Source organism: Aquarana catesbeiana, linkage group LG13 (genome assembly GCF_042186555.1).
Source record: "Aquarana catesbeiana isolate 2022-GZ linkage group LG13, ASM4218655v1, whole genome shotgun sequence".
In the NCBI taxonomy this organism is placed as follows: Eukaryota; Metazoa; Chordata; class Amphibia; order Anura; family Ranidae; genus Aquarana; species Aquarana catesbeiana.
In genome coordinates this window covers 48,953,033-48,976,231 of record NC_133336.1, presented here as the reverse complement: position 1 = coordinate 48,976,231, position 23,199 = coordinate 48,953,033, and the positions used below count along the sequence as shown (strand labels likewise).

The 23,199-nt window shown below is 43.4% G+C and overlaps 1 protein-coding gene across 3 annotated transcripts in view; it reads left to right on the top strand.

Moving 5' to 3' along the window:
• Positions 1 to 23,199, top strand: part of TXNDC16 (thioredoxin domain containing 16) — a 171,013-nt gene that overhangs the window by 129,885 nt on the left and 17,929 nt on the right. For 2 of the 3 annotated variants that reach the window (XM_073609963.1, XM_073609964.1), the window contains exons 18-19: positions 8,529 to 8,667; positions 22,647 to 22,807. In XM_073609963.1, the coding sequence (XP_073466064.1) occupies positions 8,529 to 8,667; positions 22,647 to 22,807 (300 nt within the window). Of the gene's footprint in view, positions 1 to 8,528; positions 8,668 to 22,646; positions 22,823 to 23,199 lie in introns of all 3 variants that reach the window. The other variant, XM_073609965.1, reaches the window with a different exon arrangement.

The following is a 23,199-nucleotide window of genomic DNA, read 5'->3' as shown; positions in this document are numbered from 1 at the left end:
GTAAGAATCTCCACTCATTACATCCTGCACCGGACTCTATTCGGTTGCCGGTGTTGTGTCCAACCACCAATTCGTCAAAGACTCCAATTACTGCTGGTTTAAAGAAACCGGAAGTCAAGTAGTTGGAGTTTCTTACGGGTTGGAGAATTTGACAGAACACCCCCAGTGAAAGCACTTCTCTGTCAGGGCACTCGAGAAGAGGAGGAGCCAGGAGCGCCACGGAGGGACCCCAGAAGAGGAGGATCGGGGCCGCCCAGGGAAAATCCTTAAGGTAAGTATGACATGTTTGTTATTTAAAAAAAAAACAAGACTTTACAACCCCTTTAAGCTTAGGTTCACACTGATGTGATCCTGCACCGCATTGAAATCGCACAGTGTTCATGTGATCTGCTGTGGATGTTAAATTAATGACACCCTGAAACAGCTTGCAGAACACAGTGCAATTGCCAGAATCAAATCGCATTAGGTGTGAACACCCATGTGACCTGATTATGGTGCAGAAAAAAGGGGTCCTGCACCATTTTGGTGCAGATGGAGTGCGATTTTAGCCATACAAAATGTACTTCTCAAATTGCACCGCACAGACATCCCATGTGATTTGCACAGGAATGCAGTGTGATTTCTATGTGAATCACATACAGTGTCCCACACCGCGCAAGTGTGAACCCAGACTTAGAGTCTCACTTTTTGTCAGGCTGAAAGTGAAGCTAAAGGAGGGGGGGTTAATTTCATAAGTCAGACTGTGCATTTATAGTAGCAGAAGACTGAATATGAAGATTCTTGTGTATTATCTTTGATAACTGGTTCTTATTGAGCTACATTCACATGAGCAGTATAGGAGCATACAGCGCATTCCTTTGGCTAGGATCACAGGTGTATTCCAAAATCTGCAGAAGGGAACCCTGTACAAAGCAATGTCAAGCTGACAGGAATCGCAGCTGTTCCGGTGGTTACCTGCGGTTAGGGGTGGACAAGCAACCCTGGATGCCGAAAGATTTTGCCCAGGGTTGAACATCCATCCTTATCCATAGGGAACTGCTGGATGTTACTTCCTGTTTTAAAATTCTCTTTCCACATGATTGGGTATTTTTGGAAAGTTAATTTTCACTTTTTTATTCATTTACTACAATAAGTGGAAATTCACTTTGAAAGTGCAAATATTGTACTCCTTTTACCCTCCCCAAGCATTTTTATGAAAAAACACATTACTGATTCCCCTTAGGCGTGCATCCCTGCTAGCCAAACTTTAGTTGTGCAATTTAAAAGAGTGTAATCAGGCAACTGATCAGTATATTGCACAACTAAAGTCTGCAGCAGCCAGTGACCAGCAGTGATGCATGTGTAAAGGGATGGCAGGGATGTGTTCCTTCATATAATGCTTGTGAGGAAAAGTACAGTGACTGACACACGCCCTAAAGATGATGCCTAGCAAAGGACCGACTCTAATTGTGGGGGAAAATAGTTAACGCTGGAGTTCAATACTCAATCGTTTGCACATCATTGGGTGGTCATAGTTAGTCAGGTTGAAAAAAGACACAAGTCCATCTAGTTCAACCATGAAATGAATAAATAAAATACAAAATATCATACAATCCCATATACCCAATCCTATACCCACAGTTGGTCCAGAGGAAGGCGAATAAACTCCCAGAAAAGCATGATGCAATTTGCTACAGCAGGGGGAAAAAATCCTTCCTGATCCCAGAGAGGCAATTGGATTTTCCCTCAATTTTACCTATAAATGTTAGTACCCAGTTATATTATGTACATTTAGGAAAGAATCCAGGCCTTTCTTAAAGCAATCTACTGAGCTGGCCAGAACCACCTCTGGAGGGAGTCTAGTCCACATTTTCAAAGCTCTTACTGTGAAGAAACCTTTCCGTATTTGGAGATGAAATATCCAAATAGTATTTGGAGTGTCCCCTTGTCCTCAATGTTGACCGTAAAGTAAATAACTCAACACCAAGTTCACTATATGGACCCCTTATATATTTATACATGGTGATCATATCCCCACTTAATCTCCTCTTCTCAAGAGAGAATAAATTCAGTTCCTCTAATCTTTCCTCATAGCTGAGCTCCTCCATGCCTCTTATCAGTTTGGTTGCCCTTCTCTGCACTTTCTCCAGTTCCCCGATATCCTTTTTGAGAACTGGTGCCAAAAACTGAACTGCATATTCCAGATGAGGTCTTATTAATGATTTGTACAGGGGCAAAATGATATCTATCTCTGGAGTCCATACCTCTCTTAATCTCTTAATGGTCAGTACAGCTTCACCAGTCTAAGCTGATTCCCCAACGAAGTGAGTCCCCCACTTTCCCTTACATCACAGTTCACCCGCTTACCTTGTGGTGCTGCCGGGAAGAAGCTGGGGGAGGAGCTGGGAAGCAGAAAGGGCAGGGTCTGGAGATGGACCAGAGGAGGGCTGGAGTCAGCTGCTGGCATCTGCTGAGATCAGGGGAGGCGGAGATGAAGGGGTGCTGCATCTGCACAAAGCGGATCTGTAGTAGGGGTTCTCTCCTCCTCACTTCTACCAACTGCTGAGATGGGGAGGGGAGCAGAGACAAGCCTCTCTACAGGAAATGGCTTGGTGGGCCGGATTCTGCTTGCGGGCCTTGTATTTGACAAATGTGGCTTAGTGAATGAGGGAAGTTGTTCTGACTTCAATCCTTCAATCACGTGCAAGCAAAAAAAAAATTTTTTTTCTTTATTTTACAAAATTGTACCTGTTGTATTTTTGCTAACACAGTGCATGCCATCTTACGCTAGTGCATTGCAGTGCACTACAGCACAAATGCATTGTGGAGGTGGGTTGTGGTGCCTTTCATATGAAAATGACATCACAGCACACCAACACTTATCCAATTCTGTTACCAAAACACAATGGTGTGAGCTGACCCTAAGTGAAAATTCACTATGCAGTATCAACATGTCTCATTCCTTTTGTAAATCAACCCAATGTGCTGGTTAAAGGAAAGATCAAACAGCTTTGGTTCAGCTGGAGAAAGAGAGAGAACCCAGGGGTCGCCACCGCAGGGACCCAAACCAAACGCACAAACAGAATCGCACTTCTCACTACCAGCATTCTCTGTATTTTCCCAGAGCAGTTTGTCTTTTGCACACATATTTTCCATCATCTGTCTTTTTCGTCTCTCTACGTTTGTAGGAAGATATTTATGTATGTCAATGGGGACTTTTGGCTACTGTAATCCTGTAAATCAGTTTCAAGGATTTGATGTGCCAAGGTTTAACATTTCCCAACATATACATCTGTATCCCCCCTTGAAATCTGCGCATGTCTTATGTCAGCACATATAGAGATGGACTCAAGACATCGTGTAAAGCTTGGAACATTTTGCTCTATGCACATTCTGACACTTAAATTTTAGAAAGCAGATGTTTTATATTGCCCAATATTCAAGATAAAAGAGACTTTTGCCTACTATAATCCTGTAAAGCTTCCAGGATTTGGCATGCCAAATTAGGAATTCAATTAGGCATTTCCAACATTTACATCTCCACCTTGAAATCTGTGCAGAGTCTTATATCAACCACATATAGAGATGGACTCAAGGTATCTAGTAAAGCTTGGGACATTTTCCTCTATGTATATTCTTACACAATTTATGTGAGGAAGCAGATGTTTTATGTTTCACAATAGGCACAAGATGCATTTGTTTTTGTAAGTAACGGGTGGTATGGGAAATTCGCTGACTTAAAGGGGTTGTAAAGGCAGAAGTTTTTTTTTATCTTAAAGCGGAGCTCCACCTTAAAAAAAAATATTAAAAGCCAGCAGCTACAAATACTGCAGCTGTTGACTTTTAATAAATGGACCCTTACCTGTCCCAGGGTCCAGCGATGTCAGCAGCCGAAGCCGATCGATCGCTCATCTCTCGGCTGCTCCCATCCTTGGTCAGGGAATCAGGAAGTGAAGCATTACGGCTTCACTGCCCGGTTCCCTACTGCGCTTGCGCGAGTCGCGCTGCGCGCCTTCACTGGTCCCCGTTGTGTTCTGGGAGCGGTGTGTTTCCCAGAACACAATGGGGGGGCGGGCATCTGCGGATATTCTGCGGCTATCTATACCCGGAAGTGGGTGCAGATACCTGTAGTAGACAGGTATCTGCACCCCCCCCTCCCCCCTGAAAGGTGCCAATTGTGGCACCGGAGGGGGGGGGAGGAATCCAATGAGCGGAAGTTCCACTTTAGGGTGGAACTCCGCTTTAAAGTGATTGTAAAGGTAAATAAAAAAAAACAAAAACAAACATATCATACTTACCTCCACTGTGCAGCTCGTTTTGCACAGAGTAGCCCCAAACCTGGTCTTCTGGGGTCCCCCGGCGGTTCTCGCGGCTCCTCCCCACATCTGATAACCCCCTGGGAGAAGCGCTTCCCCGAGGGGGTTACCTTGCAGGCACGCTCCCGAGTCCAGCATTCGGCATCCATAGAGGCCGAATGCAGGACACGGCCCCGCCCCCCGGCGCTCGCATTGGATTTGATTGACAGCAGTGGGAGCCAATGGCTGCGCTGCTATTAATCTATCCAATTAAGAGCCGAGAACCCCGGGCAGAGAAACAGCGCGTCCCCGCCGGGTCAATTTCGAGGGTTCAGGTAAGTAAAACGGGGGGGGGGCTGATCACTGACAGGTGTTTTTTCACCTTAATGCATAAGATGCATTAAGGTGAAAAAATACGAAGGTTTACAAACCTTTTAATGCATTATTTGCATTAACCTCCCTAGCGGTATTTCTGAGTGTGGCTCGGGGTGAATTTTCATTACCAAAAGCGGTAACCCAGAGCCACACTCAGGATTGCATCACAAAGTTACTTACCCTGTCCTCAGGATCCTGCTGTGTCCTCCGCTCGATCTATCACAGTGCCGGGCTCTGTTCCCTGCGAGCTTCGCAACGCGCGGGGACAGAGCACAGCACCAAATTCAGAAAGTTAAAAACACAATACATACAGTACACTGTAATCTTACAGATTACATTACTGTTTTAAATTATTTCACATCCCTTTTGTCCCTAATACTTTGTCCAGTGCCCTGCATGTAGTTTTATATTATATATACTGTTCTTTCTGCCTGGAAACTGGAGATTGTCCATAGCAACCAAAAAGTGTCCCTTTACATCAAAAGCAGTTTTAGACCAGCTAGAAAACAGCGATAATAAATTACAATCACTTGCAGAATTGAGCGATAGTGATTTGTAGTGAAATTTCGTCATCAAACACTGGAAGTGACGACAGCTACAATTCTGCAACTGAGAAAATTGCAGTGTTTTTAAATTGGATTACATTATTGAATACATTTTATTATTATTTTATTATTATTAGTTATAATTATTTATAATTATTTGTTATATTATAATTTATGATTTCGTGTTTCAAACATTATCATACCCGGGATGTCTACTAGACTCATGTTTGGACAGATTTAAGTGACTTATTCCTAAGAATTACAGGCCTACAATATAAAACGCCAAATTTTCATGCGAAAAAATTGTTTCGCTTTGAGAATCAAAAATCTGACATAAACATACCGCCAGGGAGGTTAAGAGAAAAAACCTTCTGTATGTAGCAGCTCCCCCAATTACTTACCTGAACGCCATCTTTCTCCATCTCTCTCCAGTGATGTTAACAAGCGTATTAGCCGTCCGGGACACTCCTGCGGATTGACTGAGACACAGCAGCATGCCATTGTCTCCCGCAGCTGTCAATCAAAGTCAGTCAGCCAATCAGGGAAAGGAGGCGCGGGACTGAATGGATACACAGAGCTCTGACTCGGCTCGGGTGCCCCCATAGAGAGCTGCTTGCTGAGGGGGCACTCGATAGGAGGGAGGGGCCAGGAACAGTGAAGAGGGACCCGAGAAGAGGAGGATCAGGGCTGCTCTGTGCAAAACTAACTGCACAGAGGAGGTAAGTATAACATGTTTGTTATTTATTTTTATTTTTTTAAAACAAGCCTTTACAATCACTTTAAAGTCTCGTGCCACGTTTAATGTCCCTTTAAATAGTTCATTTGGACCAGGCTGGATCAAAAGTAACTGTATACTTTAGTTAGTACAGGTGCGCCTGCTGAACGCGCTGTATCAAATTATGAATAAAGGCAAAACTTTTTTCTTTAGTTTTAGATAGAGGGGAGATGGATTAGAACACGTCAGTTTTTATTGCTGTCTGTGTACCTGTTAAGTAGATTCACTCTCCCTATTTGTCCTGTTTACTATTATCCTTGACAGTGAAAGTAAAAGAAAATGAAAATTTTTGGGTTGTCCCCAGAAAAGTAATAGTGGGGAAATCTTCCAATTGGGACACTAGTTCAGGTGACATTGAGGTCCCCACGAAAATCCTCTAATTTACAGGGATTTCCTCTCACCTTCTGTTTGGGTATGGGACAGGAAGTGAAGGGGAATCTTCGCTATAGGACACGTATGGCAAAAAGAAATCTGACAGGGGTTATAACCCTCCCTTATTCTATCCAAAATAGAAAAAATAAAGTTTTGCCTATAGTTCTACTGTATGTAGCCTCAGCTGTGTTCTTCCCGTTCCACTCAATGAACAAAAATAAAGTTAGACTAAGCGCTACTCCAGCCATTCGTAGGAAGCGTTGTAGTCTATAAAAGCTTCCTCTGGAGAGGCGAAAAAATGACATCAGTGATCTCGTGGTGAATCCACCGCAGAGACCACTCTTATCGGAAAGCGGACCGCCTTCCTTCACAGTTCTGGAACAACATCCTATGGACAGATGAGACCAAGATCAACTTGTACCGGAGTGATGGGAAGAGAAGAGTATGGAGAAGGAAAGAAACTGCTCATGATCCAAAGCATACCACCTCATCAGTGAAGCATGGTGGTGGTAGTGTCATGGCGTGGGCATGGATGGCTGCCAATGGAACTGGTTCTCTTGTATTTATTGATGATGTGACTGCTGACAAAAGCAGCAGGATGAATTCTGAAGTGTTTCGGGCAATATTATCTGCTCATATTCAGCAAAATGCTTCAGAACTCATTGTCGGCGCTTCACAGTGCAGATGGACAATGACCCGAAGCATACTGCAAAAGCAAAGAGTTTTTTAAGGGAAAGAAATGGAATGTTATGCAATGGCCAAGTCAGTCACCTGACCTGAATCCGATTGAACATGCATTTCACTTGCTGAAGACAAAACTGAAGGGAAAATGCCCCAAGAACAAGCAGGAACTGAAGACAGTTGCAGTAGAGGCCTGGCAGAGCATCACCAGGGATGAAACCCAGCGTCTGGTGATGTTTATGCGTTCCAGACTTCAGGCTGTAATTGACTGCAAAGAATTTGCAACCAAGTATTAAAAAGTGAAAGTTTGATGGATGATTGTTAATCTGTCCCATTATATTTGGTCCCTTAAAAAGTGAGAGGCACATATACAAACTGTTGTAATTCCTACACCGTTCACCTGATTTGGATGTAAATACCCTCACGTTAAAGTTGAAAGTCTACAGTTAAAGCACACCTTGTTCGTTTCATTTCACATCCGTTGTGGTGGTGTATAGAGCCAAAAAGATTAGAATTGTGTCAATGTCCCAATATTTATGGACCTAACTGTAGCTGGTTCTTTCAGATACAGAGAATCATATGACCTTCTTATCGTTCTACAATGCAGCGTCCAAACACTAGGCTGGAGCTGTATCACAAGAAGGCGAGGGGGGCAGTTCTTAGCCTGGTGTATGCTCCAGCTAGGTTGAATTCAGAGCTTTTTCTATTAACCACTTAAGGACCAAGCCTCTTTTTGAGATGTGTTGTTTACAAGTTAAAAACAGTTTTTTTTGCTAGAAAACACCGTTTTCATATGTGGGCGATACTCACGTATTCGCTTCTGCACGTGAGCTCGGCGGGACCGGACGTGTTTAAAAAGATTTTTTTTTTCTTATTATTTATTTTTACCTTTTTATTTTTTATTTTTACACTGTTTTAAAAAAAAAAAAGTGTCACTTTTATTCCTATTACAAGGAATGTAAACATCCCTTGTAATAGAAAAAAAGCATGACAGGACCCCTTAAATATGAGATCTGGGGTCAAAAAGACCTCAGATCTCACATTTACACTAAAATGCAATAATAAAAAAAAATTGTCATAATAAAAAAAAAATGGCCCTTTAAGAGCTATGGGCGGAAGTGACGTTTTGACGAACATGGAGATGGGTGGGGGCCCACCGGAACGCGGCGGGGGGGGGCTCTCCCTCCGCCTATAAAAGCGATCTCGCGGTGAATCCGCCGCAGAGACTACTCTTATCGGAAAGCGGACCGCCGGTATGTCGGCGTGCGGCGGCCTGGAAGTGGTTAAGAAACTGGATTTTTCCTTTTCTTTTCGAACCTGGAGAGAGAAATACCAGGCAAAATCTGATTGATTGCTATAGACTTTGATATATTTTTTTACCAGATGCTTTTGAGAAATGAGGCCTGAAGTTTTCTATTTGGTTTTGGTTTGAAATATAGGCAAAGCTAGAAATATAACAGCCAAAAGATTTCCATTTTGCTTAGAACTCCTTGTTCTTTCTTTCAGGGCAGAGAAGTATGGTGTCCATCCCCCAGTTGTCCTCTTCTCCAGGCAAAGTGTACAGAAAGTCTATGCGGTGTCCCTTCTCAACACTCCTCGCAGTCAGGTTCTTCCACTCCTAAGACGGGGATTACTCGGAGAGTTTGTGAGTGTTAAATTGTTTCATATGATCATAATGCTCTGAACTCAAAGATAAGTGCAAGTTACATAAACACATGGGCCTCTCCTTAGGGTAAAGCATGCGATGTATATACTGTACACACAAACACACACAAAGTGTTCAGAAATGAATGCAAAGCATATGGTTTTCTTTAACAATTGCTGGAGGCATGCAGGCGTTTCTACCGCCATGTTATTTAATTCCATATGAATACCTCTTTCTTCTACCGCTTTTACAGATTTTTTATTTTTTTTTGGAATAGATTAACTCTAATGTCTAAGTATACTTCATCTCTAATACTTGACTGATGGTATTTTATATGTTTGTGATCAGAGAGGTTCCAGTTAGAAGGCTTTAAATCAGGCTTTGTCGACCATTTTAACACCCTTGAAATAATTTTAGGTCTGTGGGGACCCCTGCTAATAGTTACTAGATCTAACGCTAACTGTATAGTCGTGTGGTGGTTGGTGGAAAGAATGCTTCTTACGTTGGTGGTATGGTTCTTATAGTACAGGTCTGTTAGAAGCATGCCTCCCTTAAAGTGGTTGTAAAGGGGAAAAAAAAGGCAAACATGTCTATACTTATAATAGAATTGCACAGAGTGGCCCCAATCCTCTCTTCTCGTGTCTCCCGCCAGCGCTCCTGGCTCCTCCTCTCTTGCTGGTGCCCCCAAGAGGAAGCCGATTCCCATAGGGGCACTCCCGAGACCCGGTGCTGCGTCCATTGACACAGACAGCAGGACTTGGCTAGGCCCCCCCCCCCCCACTGCAGTTGTTTGACAGGAGAATGCATACCTTCTATGCATGAAGGTAAAAGACTTTCTGTGTGCAGCAAACCCCCCCCCCAATACTTACCGGAGCCCCATTGCGATCCAGTGATGTGCACAAGAGCTTCGGCTCTCCAGGAACTCTCATTGTCTGAGACAGCAGCGGGAGCCATTAGCTCCCACCACTGTCAATTACAGCCAATAAGAAAGGGGAACGGGGCCAAGCAGCAGCTCTGTGTGTGAAAGGACACGCAGAGCAGTGGCTCGGGAGTGAGCCCCCACAGCAAGCTGTTTGCTCTGAGGTCACTTGGCAGGAGGGAGGTGCCAGGAGCACTGGCGGGGGACCTGAGAAGAGGAGGATCTGGGCTGCTCTGTGCAAAACCAACTGCACAGAACAGGTAAGTATGACATGCTTTTTTTTTTTTTTTAAACCTTGCCTTAAATATAACTTTAAGGAGATAGCAAATGCAGTCATAAATATGACCATATTCATCATTAAAGTTGTTTTTTTATATTGAGTTCAAAAACTTAAAATTAATGCTGACTCGATAATATCGATCTCTTCCAGGAAGATATCTACCACTTATATTGTAATTTATGCACCCGTTACAAGTAGTAATTTGGTTGCCTCACTAATGATGAGCAAATTTAAGATAAGATGAATGTCTAGGTAGCGTGTAGAGATATATACAGAGTAAACACTATTCCGGGTGCACTTAACAGGCAGAACATTGCCAGTTATTTCATTACAGCAGATAATTGTGGTCTGCTAATTCTCATGAGCATATCTCTCTTACAAATGTACCATCCTTTTTTCAGATTTGTCACAAGTCAGGCGAGCTTATAGTGCATTTTCTGTTTGGCACTGGGCTTTTTTACACCTGCAGTTGGAAGGGCAGTAAAAACAGGCATTTGGGCTGCATTTTTATGGCCCCACAACCAACAAAGGTAGCTGGATGGGAGTGTATGCATGCTGCAGCCATGTCAAAAAATCCCCAAGCCCCACCCCTCACGTTCAGTGGGCAATACTGCAGCCAAACGTGACCCATTTAAGTCAATTGGGGCACGCTGCAACCGTCCTGCAACTGCATGTAATGCACACGGTTGCAGCGTGGTGGTGCATCATTTGCAGGAATAAAATAGGCGCCTTGCTCAACCTGACAGCAAAAGGTGCATATGGGAGGAGCTACTCACCATAAGTGCACAAAACAGACCCAACTTAAGTTTATGAAAACCTGTACCCGTATATACTCAAATATAAGCCGACTTTTTCAGCACATTTTTTATGCCGAATAAGCCCCCCGCGGCTTATATTCAAGTGAGTGTCTCGATCGAGGGTGCAGCCTTATTGTGCCCATCTGCAGCCTCACTGTGCCCATCTGCAGCTGTACCTTTGATAACCAAAACAGCAGGTGTCTCCCGCTGTGTCATGCAGTCTGTTCGGCGGCCGTGTACTGTAACAAATCCCCGCCTCCTCCTCGTCCGCGATAGACAGAACACTGATAAAAAGCTGAATCAGTGTTCCTTCTATCACAGATGCGGGGCTTTGTTACAGTGGACGGCTGCCGAACAGACTGCATGACACAGCGGGAGACACCCGCTGTTTTGGTTATCAAAGGTACAGCTGCAGATGGGCACAGTGAGGCTGCAAATGGGCACAATGAGGGTGCAGATGGGCACTGATGATGCAGGTGGACACAGTGAGGCTGCAGATGGGCACAGTTAGGCTGCAGATGGGCATTGTTTACCCAGTAGCTGCTGCATTTCCCACCCTAGGCTTATACTCGAGTCAATATGTTTTCCCAGTTTTTTGTGGTAAAATTAGGTGCCTCGGCTTATATTCGGGTCGGCTTATACTCGAGTATATACGGTATTTGCAATAGATATTTTGTGTTGGCAATGACAACAGGTGACAAAAAGCAGGACAGATGTTAAGCTGGATACACGCTATACAATTTTCTGTAAATTTTGTCCTTCATATTTACCAAAACCAAATAATATCAGGTCATACCTTAAGAGTTTCAATTTGTATGCAGCCAGGCAGGCACTACATGGTTTTGGTAAATCTAAAGGAAATCGGACAACAAAATTTGTAAAGTGTGTATGGGGTCTTAAGCTATGTACACACGCTTAGAATTTTCAGATGACTGAATGTCTGTTTTTTGTGGCATGCTAGTCTCATGTCGAAAGTGAAGAGGTTACTCACAATACAACAGAATACAATACAACGTCAGAAGTGACATAATGTGTTGAATAGTTTTGTTTGCATTCTTTTGTTTCTGAGCATGCGCAGTCTTGCTCTTATGATTTTTTCGTATGAAAACCGTACTAATGAAACAGAAATCAGATGTTGAGTTCACATCCGACAAAAATTTTATAGCCTGCAAATCCAGCTTTTCTCTGACGAAAAAGCGAAATCGGCTGTCGAAAGCACCGTACTAATGATCCGAAAATCATCAGACAGCTTGTCGTACGAATCTTTCCATCCGATTTTCGTATCGTGTGTATGGGCCTTTAGAGTTGTGTAAGTCCTTAGACAGATGGCCAGAGCAGAGCACAGACTGATGGCCAGGTCAGGCACAGACAGAGCAATAACCGTGGACGATGATTGGGCAATCTGAGAATAGATGCAATGCAAACAAAACACATTTTAATTTGAACATATAATAATCCAAGGCATGACAGAAAGACCAACAAAAAGGAAAACGATACAAATAGTGAGATAAGGGTTGCTGCACGCCCCAAATGCAGTCTAAATTGGAAAGAAATGTCCCCATGGGGTTTTGTATTGCAGACAAAAAAAAAAATCAAAGAAAATAGAAAAATAATGGATTTTATTGAAAAAGTATTGGCATACAATTGCATGAAAAAATTTTAAAACATGAGCTACATGAGTGAGGCCATTGCACATAAATCATTGTGATAAAACCATACAGGTACATGAACAACAATGCATGATATAGGTATATATAGTCTTACTGGTAAACTCTGACGCGTTTCGACCATTAACAGTAGAGGTCTTTTTCTGGGGCAAAGGAGTACAAGAACTCTACAAAAGAATATATTGTAAGAATGCGTACATTTACACAGCAATGTGAATTAGTATGGACACACGAAATACATTTTTAGGGTCATATTTACCACTGACAGCTGTTAAAATAGTCTCCAAAGTCTTGTGCCCAGAGATTGCTCAAAGATCCAGGCTGCGCGGCCAGAACCCCCGGACCACCACACAGGAGCAGGCCATCCAAAAGCCAATAAGAGGGCCCACCCCAGTGGGGGTTCAAGCGCGGCCTCTCGTGGGCCCTCTTATTGGCTTGACACTACTTAAAGCTGCTTAAAGCAGAGCTAAGCTCTGCAATACTTACATTTCCTTCAATGGTCCGATTTCTCTCGCTGGCTCTGACATCTTTCACCTTGTTTCTTTTGGGTTCTGGGCTGCAGCTGTCTTCATTGGCCGATGCAGGATGATGTCACTCCTGCACATGCACAAGAGTGCAGTCATCCCAGCGAGCAGGCACTGTGCTGGAATATAAACTGAGCTGTGCTTACACAGCTAATGTACATTTCAAAGCAGACTACAAACAGTCAGGTGTGTTTCTTTTATTGCAGAAGAGATATTGCATGTCTCTTCTGCAATAAAGAGCCTGCCTGCTCAGTTTTTCAAAGAGTTTTGAGTCCTCCACCCCTCTGCAGCCCCCCACCTTTCTTGGAGGTCCCCTAGCACCATCAAAAAAAATAAAAATCTGTATACATACTTTTTTTCAGATGAATTTAGCACAGTCTGGTGATGTCACAGGTCCTCTTGGCAGAATAGCATTCCCTTGTGAGCTCACAGGAAGTCGCCTGAATGATGCTGGCCGAAATTAAAGTGATACTAAACACACACTGTTTAATTGATATTGCCCCTTCTATTTCTGTATGGAGGGAGATGACACTGTAGATATTTTAATTAAAAAAAAATTCCTTTTGGAATACAGAGTAACAATAAATAAATAAATAAATAATAGCAACAAACTATTTACAATATAGATGAAAGTAAATAGTAGAGCTAACGCAATAAACAATATAAATCAATATAACCAGTGACAGATGACAGTGATTAAACTCATACATTAGTGAACCAATAAAAATAACAAATGAAGTCCGTTATTAACCACTTCAGCCGCAGAAGAATTTACCCCCTTCCTGACCAGAGCACGCTTTAACTGACAATTACGCGGTCGTGCGGCATTGCACCCAAACAAAATCAATGTCCTTTTTTTCCACAAATAGAGCTTTCTTTTGGTGGTATTTGATCACCTCTGCAGATTTTATTTTTTGAGCTATAAACAAAAAAGAGCGACAATTTTGAACAAAATGCAATATTTTTTACCTTTTGCTATAATGAATATCCCCAAAAAAGAATATAAAAAACAAATTTCTTTCTCAGTTTCGGCCGATATGTATTCTTCTACATATTTTTGGTAAAAAAAAAAATTCGCAATAAGCGTATATTGATTGGTTTCCGCAAAAGTTACAAAATAAGGGATAGATTTATGGCATTTTTATTATTATTATTATTATTTTTTTTTTATTAGTAATGGCGGTGATCTGCAATTTTTATCGTGACTGCAACATTATGGCGGACACATTGGACACTTTTGACACTATTTTGGGACCATTGTCATTCATACAGTGATCAGTGCTATAAAAATGCACTGATTACTGTGTAAATGACACTGGCAGGGAAGGGGTTAAACACTAGGGGGCACTCAAGGGGTTAAGTGTGTCCTAGGGAGTGATTCTAACTGTAGGGGGGGGGATGGGCTAACTACAACATGACAGAGATCACTGCTCCCAGTGATCTCTGTCACAAAAGTGCTCCAATAGTGCAGTATCGTTGTGAAAAATGTATTTCTATTAAAAAGCTTAAAACATTGCACTCACATGAGCTAAGATCAAGTAAAGCATAAATACATCCACTTGCAGCAGCAAATACTGGCGTAGTGTGGTCACAGCGGACACAGCATGTGGAAACTGAACCTCACCAATGAGAGATTGTGCTCCTCGGAACATCACTTCCGGCAAGTGACGTTTCTGAGGAGCACGATCTCTCTCTTTTAATATCAAACTGTTTTAAATTGCCATACAAATATGTATTTGAAATCAAATCTTTATTATTTTGTGTAAATAACATGGTGTGGGCAGATTTCTGCCAGTCACCAGCTGTGTCACGCCCCTCAAGCCTGTGCCTTAGAATAAGAGGGAGGAGAAACCACCATTAATCTACATGTAATATCCCACCCCCATTGTATTTAGCTGGTAAGTGGGTTTGGAGGAGGAGGGAGGGAGTTGGCTGTCATTTACCACTGTGTATACGCCCACATATGTGACTCTATAGTCACATGGGCTGCTCAGATGTGATAGGGAGGAAATGCTCAGCATAGAAACTCAGTGAAAACTGAGCATGTGCAGAGCTGCCAATACAGCTGCAAAATTCCTAGCTGCATTGGGGACATGAACAGAAGGGGGAGATAGAGAGCAGCAGGATCAACTAGGTTTTTCACAGAATACCGAAAACAAATCTCATAGTGACTGAGTGAGTATGAACAGCATGTAATACACCATTTATTGATAGTTTTTTATGATGTGGGTTTAGTGACACTTTAAACCCAGAAGAGGAGCTGCGCCATATCACCGTATCTAAGAAGCACAGCCTTCATATGCAGCACCTCAGTTTTTCTTCCAAGCATTGTTTTGCTATACCTGTCCACCCACTACCTTTTATTAATAATCAGGTATTCTGAGAACCCAAGCTTGCAATACAAGCGATGTATTCCAAAACATACCCTTTGTAGGCTGTTTTCTACTACTTTTCTCTTGCCTCTGGAAAGCCTAATTAAAAAGGGAGTGATGGGGTGTGTGATGTTCTAAAAGCAAGTGAACCCTCGTATGATATCCTGCCTAGAGTGTTTCTTCTTTTTTTTTTTTCAAATATAATTTTATTCAACAACTGGAGAAGGCACATCAGCATAACAACTTATACAAAGTCAAGTGAGAAATGGTGAGGACGCAGCCTCAATCAGTAGAAGAGAAAATGAGGACACAGCCTCTGCCATTGTAACATTTCCAAATCTATCATCTGAGAACTTATAACAGACATGCGTGATCATAATGCCTTATATTGAGGTGCTATATGAACCATTAGTGCCCTCCCACTCCATTTTCCATTTTCCAAAAGCTTAAAATTCAAGGAAAATAATTGTGAAACAGAAAAAGAGGATATAGACAGGAGAGTATAAAAGGATAGAGAACGTAAAATAGAGTGATAGCAGAAGTCCAAAGGGGTAAGGGAGATGTAGGAAATTACGAGAGAAGAGGGGGGAAATTGGAGGAGGATAGTGGGGAGGGAAGAGAGGGGTAAGGGTAAGGGGGCACATGGAGGCAGCAAGTGCATCTACTCAGACCACCGAGATCCCCTCACCACCCCTCACAATAATGCCCCGTACACACGGTCAGATTTTCCGATGGAAAATGTCCGATCGGAGCGTGTTGTCGGAAATTCCGACCGTGTGTGGGCTCCATCGGACATTTTCCATCGGATTTTCCGACACACAAAGTTTGAGAGCAGAATATAAAATTTTCCGACAACAAAATCCGTCATGTGTACACAAATCCGACGGACAAAGTGCCACGCATGCTCAGAATAAATTAAGAGATGAAAGCTATTGGCCACTGCCCCGTTTATAGTCCCGACGTACGTGTTCTACGTCACCACGTTCAGAACGATCGGATTTTCCGACAACTTTGTGTGACCGTGTGTATGCAAGACAAGTTTGAGCCAACATCCGTTGGAAAAAATCCTAGCATTTTGTTGTCGGAATGTCCGAACAAAGTCCGACCATGTGTACGGGGCATAAGACTAAAAGGAGATACATATGCTAAACTAGAGGTCCATCTCTCAGGAGGTTCTGACCCTCATCTGAGAATATGAACATGTTCCATATGGTCCATGTCTTGGAGAACCGTTCATTTTGGTGTCTGGCCGTGAGAACTAGGTCCTCCATTTTTTTAATATCCTCCACTTTTCTAATCCACATGGTGACAGTGGGAGATTGTGTGGATTTCCATAATAAGGGAATGCATGCCTTGGCGGCGTCAAACAAGTGACGCAACAGCGATTTTTTGTAGGCCTTGCTGGGTATGTGAGAGGCATGAAGTAAGAAAATCGCTGGGTCTGGTACTATAGATCGCTCAGTGTGAATCTCTGTATTGTACTTTGAACGGTCTCCCAAAATTGCTCTAGCTTAGGGCAGGTCCAAAAAATATGAAGTAGAGTTCCCCGTTCGCTCTGACATCTCCAACAAAGATCTGAGGCAGATGGGAAGATAATATGTAATTTAGCAGGGGTGTTGTACCATCTAGTAAGAATTTTATAATTAGTCTCCTGCGTCTTTGTACATATCGAGGATCTGTAGGTGAAATGTATGATATTTTGTTTTTGACGGGGCGTGAAGGTACATTGCAAATCCCGTTCCCACCCTTCTATACATTGTAATCGAGGGCTCTCTAAAGGTGTGATCAGCAATTGGTAAAAAGTTCCGCCTCTCCCTCAGGAGTTTGAGCGTGTTTATGTAGGTCATCTAGAAGCGATGTCAGTTGTATCGAGCGTTGTCTCTTAATCCGTGTGCCATGTTTAATTAAGACACCGCGTATCACCGCCTTGTGGGCTTCCCACACCAAGGCGGGATTACTGTCAGGGGTGTCATTAGTCTTAAAGTAATACTCCACCTCCTTTACTACGTCCTTGAGAGTCTCATCGTCTTGTAGAAGACTTTCATTTAGTCTCCAAGTCCGTTCCCTGGTAGTGAAACAGTCTGTTAGGGCATAGGACAGTAGGACCGGGGCGTGATCAGACCATGTGATAGATCCAGTCGAGGAGCTGCGTACGGCGTGTAATTGGGTATGAGGAACTAGGAAGTAGTCAATCCTAGAATAATGCCTATGTGGAGTCGAATAGAAGGTGTAATCTCGTGCAGTCGGATGTAAGAGTCTCCATACGTCAATCAGTTGTGAATTGTGTAATGAACGTGCTATGCGTTTCCTGGCTGTCGGTGTGAATGAGGAATTTCCAGATGAAGTGTCTTCTGAGGGGATCAGTGAGACATTAAAGTCACCCCCTAGAATCAACTGACCCTTTGTGAAGCTCTTCAGAGTGTCCAATGTCTTGGCAATAAATTGATCTTGTTGGCTGTTGGGAGCATATTTTATTTATTTATTTATTTCAGGTACTTATATAGCGCCGTCAATTTACGCAGCGCTTTACATATATATTATACATTCACATCAGTCCCTATACCCTCAAGGAGCTTACAATCTAAGGTCCCTACCTCACATTCATACCTATACTAGGGCCAATTTAGACAGGATCCAATTAACCTACCAGCATGTCTTTGGAGTGTGGGAGGAAACCGGAGTACCCGGAGGAAACCCACGCAGACACAGGGAGAACATGCAAACTCCAGGCAGGTAGTGTCATATATGTTTGCTAGTGTCACTTCTACTCCGCCAATGTCACCCCTGATGAACAAGTATCGTCCCGCTAAGTCAGTTTTCACATCTGCACACTTCCAGGGTACAGATCGCGAAATGAGTATTGACACCCCTCTAGATTTGGTGGGACCAAATGTGGAGTGGTACACCGTCGGATATAATTTTTTCTTCAATATCGGTAAATTACCTTCTTTGAAGTGAGTCTCCTGTATGAAAGCCAAATTAACTTTATGATGATGTAGGTCACCCAGCAACATGCGTCATTTTTCAGGAACGTTTAGACCCTTTGCATTTAAAGAGAATACAGTCACCGCCTCCATGGCCCCCCTGTATAAATAAAATTCTGGGGGCAGAAGTAGCTAAAATAAAAAGGGAAAGATTTGGGATAAGGGAAAGAAGTTAAGAGGGAGAGGAGTAGGAAGGAAGATGAGTGAAAAAGAGAGAAGAAAAATAGTGCTGAGTTACCAGCAATCAGTAGTATTAGAGATAGTCTAATTAGGTAGCACAATGGTGCTTTAACGCTCACTAGTTCAGAACTAGTAATCGAGCGCAGGCCTAAGTGGGAGCACGGAAATAAACAGCCAGTGACGAGGTCTCCGGCTCCCCCCTCTCCCCCACCCTGTATTGACATGTATTTTCAGTATAATGATAATGACGGCTAGAGCGCACAATAAGAAATAATACATTTAAATAGAGGTTACATGAACTTTCTTCTGTAAAATAATACGAAAGCATTTAACAAAAGTATACCAGTCTGACCTGATGCCTAATCAGAATAACCTTTAAACTCTTAAACACCCCCTGCCTACTGCGTCCCTCAACTGAGCGGTAGCCCGACCTGAGACCAAGCAGATGGGTTGACATCGCCCCCTCACCTTCCGAGAATCTCCTAATTCTACCTAATGCAAATTATCTAGTTCTACTTTCAAAGTTCCCTCCCCCTCCAGCCGTAACCAGTCCACCAGAGTTACATTTTCTTCCAGGTCTCACCCCCCAACCCTAGTCTGCGAGGCATTTTAAATAGAAAGCTATACCGTGCAGTATTCTGACATCATGATATGGGTTCTCCCCTCCACATCTCCTCCCCCCGCGGCCCGGAGGTCAGCAGGTGGTGCTGGGAAGGTGTGTCTTCAGGACCTCGCGACCCCTAGTGACCCTAAATAGACCGGCAGGGGCTTGCAGAGGATATACAGTTATATCCCACCTCCCCTCTCTCCATTAATTAGAAAACCCCCTCCAAGTGAGCAGGATGACCCGGGAGAGAAAAAAAAAGGGGGGGGGCCCAATACCGTAAACAATAAATATCCCTACTGCATAACAGACAGAAGTAAGATACCTGCACTTTCTCACTAATGCTATTGATGCCATCATAAAGTAAAGCGCCTGGCGGCATCCACTTACTTACAGTCTCTTTAGTGCGGCACAAACACTTCTTCATATTATTCACAGGAAGACCGCTTATGAATCGGAGAGTGCTGTAGCTTAGAGTCATAGGGCCCCTCTTTACCCTCGTGGGAGGATATTATTAAAGACTCTGGGATTGGATAATAGTCTCCAGCATAAGATTTAACATGGACCCGGCTCTGTCCATGAAATTCTTGGTGGTTTCCCATCATAGACAGCGGGCACAAGAGGCCGCTCTGGGCGGTATGCTAACCTTGTGACCAGGGCCGTCCATACTGAGGCCGGGAGGAAAGAGAGATCCGTGCAGGGGTTGGACTGTCAGAACCAGATCTCAGTCAAATGAGCATACATCCTCAGTACTAAAACGGGGGAGTGATAACTATACCCAGGTCGGCTTGAAGGGGCTAACCAACAGCGGCAATCACAGGGGAACAATAAAAACCGAAAGGAAAAAAAAAAAAAGGTGATCAGGCTTTAGTGTAAATCAAAGAGGGACTTGGAAGTCATGACTCACGTGGATCCTCCACGGAAGCTGCTCGCTGCCACCTTCTGGAGCGTTGTTGCCGAGGAGGTTGGTAGTTCCGTTGAGTGGAGGATCCCGGCGGCCCACAAAACGAGGGATAAGAGCCAACCAATTCGGAACCGAGATTGGCTCCTCCCCCAGAAAGTTGAAGAATGCAGGCAGGTCCGCTGGGGTACGCAGGGTAAAAGTAGAAGAGTCATTGCGAAAAGTCACCGCTAATGGGCAACCCCAGCGGTATGTGCAGCCCCGCCGTCTGGCCAAATCCAGCGTTGGTCTTAACAGAGCCCTGCGCTGTAGTGTGGCTCTAGAGAGATCTGGCAGAATCTTGATAGACGCTCCATCGAATTCTAATTCCCTATGATCCCAGGCTTTACGGAGTATAAGTTCCTTCTGTGTGTATCTGTGAATCCTGCATAACACATCCCGAGGTCTGTCTGGGTCTGGTGATTTAGGTCCCAAGGTTCTATGCACTCGGTCTAACTCCAGACTTGGCGGTGCGGTGCCCAGTACCTTCTGGAAGATGGCCACAACCGTCACCTCCAAATCTTCCGAGCCAGTGGCTTCAGGGAGGCCCCACAGCCGCAGGTTATTGCGAGGACTGCGGTTCTCTAAGTCCTCCATGTGTCGTTGTAAGTCCACTGCGGTGGCTGTCTGGGATTCCTGGGCTCGCTCCAGAGCCGAGACCCGCTGTGTAAGGACTGTAATCGAGCCCTCCCCGGAGTCCACACGGTCCGAGATCACCTGTATCTCAGCCCTGATCTCCTGTATATCGCGGGCGTGTGCTTCCTCCACTCGGAGGATGAGGGTTTCAATGTCCGACTTAGAGGGAAGAGCCTCTATGTCCGCCTTAGTGGGGAGAGCCTGTAAGATGGCACGAAGATCTTCAGGCATGCTGCTTGGTTGTAGGGAAGAGCTAGCCATGGTAGATCGAAAGGCAGCTGGAGTCTCCGAGAAGCAATCCGGTGTATTAGACAGAGCCGGGGAGCTAGGTAATTCCAGCGGTTCAGGCCCGTCCATGTACTGCACACGTGGCGCTGTCGCAATGGCGCCCGGTGAGGCTCTCTGTGAATCTCGGAAATATCTTTGAATTCCGCTCCGCGGGGTTGCAGTCTGGTTTCCTCTGGTCAGCGATCGTGTCCTGTACCTCTTAGAGGCTATCATTCCTCGTTTTCCTGTGAAAAAGCCGTCACAATTGTGGGTGAGAGAGGGTACTGCCAGAAGCACTCGGGAAAAACTTCTTCACACGGCCATTGCTAAGCCACGCCCCCTAGAGTGTTCCTTCTAACCCTTTCAGATCTGGGGACCATTCTGATGAAAGTTATGACACGCATACAAGACATGCAGCTCTCAGAATGATCTGCCGATATATTTCCGTGTTTCCACTTATATAACCAAAATGACATCACAACAAAAGTCCAACCCTTTCATTAATATATGGTAAAGACACAGACATACAGGATGTTTTAAAACAAGCAAAAATAGAATATTAATAACTCATATAGAAACTAATAACAGGAAAAGGCTAACAGGAAAGGGGCTAGCACATCATTTAAAAGAAGTCAGGCCATTTATAAGAAATTGAAATTTAACTTCTCATAAACGTCACATATACATATTATTCTAAAATGGATACAGTCTTTTAAAAAATGGTGGACAGCAAGCTAAAATATCCTTACAGGGAGCACTAAGTTTTTTCTTAGCTGCCATTCAGGATCCAAACCTTCATTGAAATTTGGAATGTAAATAGTCATACAGTATGGACAGAGATAGAGAACATTACACAACAGACACTCAGGAAGTACACACCCATAGTTCCTGTAAGGTACTTTCTTGATTGTGGCTGCAGTGGATTATTAATTAAAGTGATACTAAAGTCTCTTTTTTTTGGTTTCAAAATAACAAACATGTTACACTTACCTGCTCTGTTCACTGGTTTTGCTCAGAACAACCCGGATCTTCCTCTTCTCTGGTCCCTCTTTGGCACTCCTGGGCCCTCCCTCCTATTGAGTGCCCCCACAGCAAGCAGCTTCCTATGGGGGCACCTGAGCCAAGCTGCTGCTCCGTGTATCCATTCAGAAACAGAGCCACGGCCCGGTCCCACCCCCTCTTTCTCCTCGTTGGCTTACTGACTTTAACAGTAGTGGGAGTCATTGGTGCTTTGCTGCTGTCTCAGCCAACGAGGAGGGAGAGCCCCGGACAGCCAAGTCTCTCATGCAACATCGCTGGATCGGAGGGAGCTCAGGTAAGTATTAGGCTGAGGGCGACTGCTGCACACAGAAGGCTTTTTATCTCAATGCATAGAATGCATTAAGATAAAAAAACCTTCTGCCTTTACAAACACATTAAGGTAAATTAAGGGAGAACTTCCTGACTCTAGCACAGTTTATTAGCTCACTGATTGCCTGAAATTACTCTGTAAATTGATCCCCAAATATGTTTTGAGAAAAAAAATGTTAAAAGAACTGTAGTCCCCTTTTAAGCCACATGAATTACATGTGATACTAAATTTGTTTGATGGAAAATGTAACAAAAAAAAAGTATTTTCTAAACAGGATACATTGCGTATTAAAATTAGTGTTCTCATTGTTTTTACAGCTTCTTGTACGCACAACTTCCCGTGGTTGGCTTAATTTATGTTTTCTAGAAGTTCAGTTCAAACAAACTTTTATTTAAAAGAATGTCAAACTTCTTCGAGGTTTGCCAATAGTAAATCTGCTTTATATCCTTGTCCCACAGCCAGAGGTCAGGGTGGAGACTCTGCCATCCCTTCTCCAGAGCCAGAGAGCCCTTCTTATCCTCTTCTCAGAAGGCCCTCTCCATCACAGCCATGAGAAACACATTCTGAGTCTGGTGCAGGGGAAATACTTAGAGACATATTTGGCTTGTTGGTTAAATCTGTAAGTAACAATCAGGTAATGTGCCCATTAATGTACAATGTTGACATTATGGAACTAACATGAGAATGTTTCCATTACTTTGTGTCTATCTTAAATGAATGGTCAACTTTCCATGCTCAGTACATAGCTGAAGGGTGTAACGGGAATATGCTGTATAGTATTGTGGAATATATTTGCATAGATTTTGCCATATAATTTTTTTTTTATCAGGTAAATTAGAAATATTAACGACAAATATTCAGCACCGATAAACTATACTTTAAATACACATGAAATTGCTAGCTGACACTCAAGGATAATCCAGAACACCTCAACAGAAAATAATCAAAATATAGTGCTGTGTAATAGAATTAATAGTCCATAAAATTATCCAGTGATGAAAAAATCTTGTA